The 5,487-nt window shown below is 49.9% G+C and overlaps 1 protein-coding gene across 1 annotated transcript in view; it reads left to right on the plus strand.

Moving 5' to 3' along the window:
* LOC106882249 (uncharacterized) overlaps positions 1-5,487 on the plus strand; it is a 12,047-nt gene that overhangs the window by 5,597 nt on the left and 963 nt on the right. Inside the window, exon 2 of the mRNA XM_052978135.1 lies at positions 281-5,482. Within this exon, the coding sequence (XP_052834095.1) occupies positions 313-5,482 (5,170 nt within the window). The 5' untranslated portion in view covers positions 281-312. The remainder of the gene's footprint in view (positions 1-280; positions 5,483-5,487) is intronic.

The raw sequence follows: 5,487 nt of genomic DNA on the forward strand, positions 1-5,487 counted from the left end.
GCTTTGGATAAAAGAAAATACAGAAGGATCAATTAATTATGGTTTTATCTAACATTTTCCCCCGCTCTCAGATTCACATACCTATTGCAGTGGTCCTTCAGGTTTTCTAAGCCCTGTAAAAGGAAGGTTGGGTCTCCAACAAGGCCTATCATGTTCCCCTTTAAAGCCAGGAACTTTTCAGCACCCTCCTTGTATATATTGTTGATTAATGATATAGAAAGATATTTAAATTTTTGTACTTATTTGTAAATATTGATAATTTTTTCTTTTTTTTATGCAGGTATCCATGTGATTCGTTGTTCCTGCAGGGGGATGGAGAATGACATCAGAAATTGCCAAACCATTTCCAAAGTTGTGAAGGAAATACCTCCAAATTTTACCAGGACTGCGAAGGCATCAAAGTGTGGCAGGGGTGCGAGCGGCCATGCCAGAGATTCTGCGTCCGTTCAGAAGGTAGACAAGGTGTCCTCAGTTCCATCGCGCGACCCCCGTGTCATCACTGCTGCCAACAACACTCCTCTGAACAAACAATCAACAGTCTGCGTTGATGAGGCAGCAGTTGCTCTTAGAGAGATGCCTTGCAGCAAAGATACAACATCACAACAACCAGCACTGCATGCAGGCCATCAGAACGTTGACTTAACAGCCATGACAAATAAAAACCAGAAAGTATTTGCCAAACTTCCGGGTCTTTCAAACCCGTTGTTGCAGGGCTTGTCTCCAGGAGACCGCGATAAGGCAAGCAAGACCGATATCGCTTCCTTGTCGTTTCCGAACAAAGGGCAACCGCAGCAGCAAAGATCTCTCAATTATGATGTTGGTCATGTGTTCGGAGACATGTCTGTTGCGCAATCAGGGGGTGCCGAGCCAAACCAGGCTGTAAGTAATCCAAGCGGCTCCTCGAATAATCTGTTTTTCAGAGCCAGTCACAATACGTTACAAGGCTCTGAAGAAGCGACAGGGGTTTGTCAGTCGTCGCTCAATACGTGCTCAAGTTCATTTGCTGACATTTCACACCAAAATGCAAGTGAATCCATTAAGAACAACAATTTTTACGACAATTCTAATACACAGAATGTAAACTGCAAAATGATTTTATCTGGTACGGGACGTGAAATTAGCATGCCTGTGACCCGTACCTCTGCTCAACCAGCGGCCAGTGACCAGCCTATTTCTACGGGTGAGAGTCCCAAACCAGATTTGCCCTCTACATCAAGCCCTTGCCGAATGGAGGCAAACACAAAATCCAACATGGCCATCACCGACCCAGAACGTTTGGCTCTCATCAAACAGAGGAAGCGAGAGCGGAAGTTCCGTAAGCTGCAGTCGTTGTCGGCTCTGATGAGGGCACCAGACGACCGTCACAGCATGGTGCAGCAGCTCAACCCGCTCAGGCATGACCGGATCACACAAGAGAACTTCAAACAAGACGGTGGCAGCTACCCTGGCAACTCGACAGGGTCTTCGAGGCTCGGTGACATCACCCAGAACCCTTTCAACTGGATGTCCTCGTCTGTTGGCGCTTCGGCCACCGAGGGGACTGGTTTGAACTTTGAGAAGAAACCGTGGAGAGCTGACACAGGGAAAAAGACGTGCAGTTTCTTTCACGAACCTTCAATGCGAAACAACTCCGTTTTGAGTGAGAACTTCTCGGAAATGGCTAAGAATCGGGTAGATTACAAGACGGAGAAGAAACTGATCGATTCTGGATCCAATTCCTGGCAACTTCATAGCTCTAACAGTTCTGTGGTTGACGATGCTTTGCGTGTAGCTGCTTTGAAACATATCAAGAATGAGCCATCTTTGGATGATCATTTGCTGCTGTCAGCTTCTGGAAAAGTCTTGGATATTAACAGCAACAATAAAAGAATTCTTGAGAACTTCCTCACACCTCGTGTGAAGAAAGAGGACAGTGGATCCGATTCGAGCTCATCGGTGTCTTCCGAGGAGGAGAATTGTCTGTCTCCAAAGATAAAAGGGTTGGGTTGTAAAGAGAAAATGTGGGGTAGTTCCCCCGGTAAAAAGCATCGGCCACAGTCGAAATTTGGTGGCAACATGGTGAAGTTCAAGAATGGAGAAACTGACAGTTCGTCGTTGGATCACTTTCGGTCACCGCTCGTTAACAACTATCAGAAACGCACAAGAGACTCTGCGGACTACGAGGCATCCGGAGTACATTCAGACAAGAGTGATAACACGTCGGAAGATGAAACGGATAACGAAAGCGACAATGATAATAGTAACGATGATGACGCTAATAATAAGAGCTCTACAGCAAAATTGTTTGGTGGCGTGAAGAAGAAAAGTTATAAGGCTGGTGTGAAAAGGCGTGGTCGACCCCCTCTCTCTGATAAATTCAAATCTCAGAGCCACAAAACTGCCAAGCGAAGGGGTCGACCACCACTGATGAGTAATTTCGGGAAAGGTGAAGCACTAACGAAACAGACAAAGCTGGAAAAACCAACTACAATGGAAGTGGATACAAAGCCCCAGCTGAAAATAAAGGATGATACTGCGGATAACAAAATCCCAAAGAGAAGGGGTAGGCCTCCGAAAAAACTTAATAACCCAGCTTCGGCCTCGGCCTCTCCTACTCCTATGTCCATTGACACTCCCACCCCAGCTGTGGCCCTCTCTTCACTCAATGCTCCCACCCTGGTCGAAGGCCCAAATTTAGTTGATGTCTCCCCTACGTCTCCATCTTCGGAACTTACCAGTGAGGAGTTGCTGAAAGCCAGACTAAACCTCCCAAGGCGTCGTGGCCGACCTAGTAAGGTTGACGTAATGTTGCGCGAGATGGCGGCTGCTCGCCTCGCCGCGGGGCAGCCGATGGCACTGCCGACGCCCGAGGCAGTGGCGGCTGCGTTGGCACAGACTGCTGAGGTGCCGGCCAAGAAGAAGAAAGTGTACGCCCGTCGCCGTTACCACGCTTACGGACAACGGAAGCGGAGACGTCGGAAGAACACGAATTTGTTGAGAACGTTGTCGACGGTGGCAGCGGAATTCGACGCTGGGGCAGAAGGCGGTGGGCCTCTGCCGCCATCGGAATTGGCCAGGGGTGAAGAAGGAGCATCTGGGGTGGCGGGGGGTGGCGCCGACTTTCATCAGATGGTACCAGCATACGACGAGGTGGCAGGAGCTGATGATGATGATGAGGAGGAAGAGGAGGAGGAAGAGGGGGAGGACATGGCGGGAAAAGTGGAGGCGTATGAGGAGAGAGGCTCCACTGCAAGGGAGGAGGAGGAGGAGGAGGAGGAGGATAAAGCACTTATCAACAAGCGCCACTTCACCGATCGTCATCATCATCGTCGTCATCATCGACATCATCATCATCAGCTTCAGGAATCCCAAGGTCATAATAATAATAGTCATCATCGCCAGCTTCCATTGTCATCGTCATCATCATCGTCGTCGTCATCATCATCACTGCAGCCATTGCCACCATCCGCAAACATCGTGGTTAGTCTGAGTCACTTGTCCCGTCGTGCCGAACCAGCAGGGGAGCAGCGGCAGCTGGTGGAGGAACCAAATGCAAAGAAGAGGCAGAAGAAAAGAAAGAAGGACGCTGGTGGGGAGGGGGATGTGAAGAGACAGCGGGGTGGGGAGGTGGTGAGTGGCACTTCTGTTGGTGGTGGTGGTAGTAGTAGTAGTAGTAGTAGTAACAATAATAATAACAATAACAACAACAATTTGAAAGACATGATTAAGCAAGAGGTGGAGGAGGAGGAGGAGGAGGAAAGTGTGTTGTTGGCCAACGGAAACACATTCCGGGTGAAGATGATGAAGAGCAAACCGAACAGCAGTGCCAAGGGTCCGGCGTCGGCGTCGGCGTCGGCGTCGGCATTTGCCAATTTGAAAGGACTGAAGAAAGAAGTGTCAGTCGAGCATGGTGCGGAGGAGAACAAACCAGCTGCTGCCCACACTGCAGAAAAGCCCAAATCGAGGAATAAAAAGACTACCCCGTCTTCCTCCTTCTCGTCTAGCTCTACTAAAGCTGGGGTCATCAAAATAAGCCGCAACAACAATAATAAAACCAAAGCCAACAGTAACAACAACAGTAGTAGTAGTAGTAGTAGTAGTAGTACAACTACTACCACTACTACTACTACTACTGCTACATCTACGACTCCGACTATTGGCAATACCGCAAGGCAGATTACGCCACCTGTCTACAATGTGCCGCGAGTCATGCTACCACCATGCATTAAGGATGACGGCATTGCATGCCTGATGTGTGGCCGAGTGCACACTCAGGACCATTTCTTCAAGTACATGGAACTTAAGTCGACGGAGACATCACATCGATGTCCCCTCTGTGGCCAGTTCTTCTCATGGAGCTGCCTGTTCATTGAGCACATGCGTGGTCACCCGGAGAACACTGCGCAGTATCGTTGCGAATACTGCGGGTCGGTGTCGCGCAAAATCTCGTCGTATTTCAACTGTCGCATAACGCACTGCCCGCCGTCGCAGGAGTGGTTCGACCTGCAGAAGGCCTGCGACGACTACCTGGCCAGCCTTGAGAACAAGTCTTCCTCCGCCGCAGCGAAGAAGCGACGCAAGGCTGCTGCAGCATCCTCATCGACGCCTTCGACAAAGAAAAAAGGATCCGGTGGGGAAAGCGGTGGTGATGGCAGCAGCGGTGGCGGTGGTGGTGGTCGAAGTAGGAAGAAGTCGTCGGCAAAGCAACAAGAGAAAGACGGGGCTAATGCATCCGTAGAAAAGACGCAGTCTTCGCATGCATCGCAGCAAAGCAATGCCTCTGAGAGCAGCGGAAATTGTAGCAGTAGTGCCAACAACAACAGCAGTAACAAGCGTAGAGGGCAGAAGCAGTCTAAAGGACGCAGATCAAGCGCTGACACAAAGGCACCAGCGAAACCTGCTAAGTCGTTTGTGTGTGATGTTTGTGAGAAGAGCTTCCTGAATTCGAAGCTTTTTACCAAGCACAAGGAGTCGCACAAAACCGAGACAACTGCACAGTGGTGCAAAGAGTGCAACAAGCAGTTCTCGAGCCTTGCATATTTAAATGCACATAAATGCAGCCACAATACTACAGAAGGGTCTATGCCAGTGACTAATGTGTGTGCAGATAGCAACAGTGAGGGCATTAGTGTAGCTGCAGACGACAACAACAACAACAGCTGTGGCAGTAGTAGTAGTAGTAACTTTAAGTGCAGCCTTTGTGATGCAGTTTTCGCAGATGCTCTCACCCTCAAAAACCATGTTGAATTGTGTGAGGGGCTTCCCGACAGCAAGCGTTTGTCGGGACCGCATACATGCAGCATCTGCGAGCGTAGCTTCAAGTTCAAGCAATCGCTGTTGAACCACATGCGCAGGCACACGGGCGAGCGGCCCTTCGCGTGCGAGCTGTGCGACAAAACGTTCATGCAGGCTGGCAACCTCGAGCGGCACCGACGCACCCATGAGCGCGACAACACCACCACCACCACCACCACCATTCAGAGCCCGGTCGAGGAGAAGAGCGGCAAC

The sequence above is a fragment of the Octopus bimaculoides genome, chromosome 30 (assembly GCF_001194135.2).
Source record: "Octopus bimaculoides isolate UCB-OBI-ISO-001 chromosome 30, ASM119413v2, whole genome shotgun sequence".
Taxonomy (NCBI): Eukaryota; Metazoa; Mollusca; class Cephalopoda; order Octopoda; family Octopodidae; genus Octopus; species Octopus bimaculoides.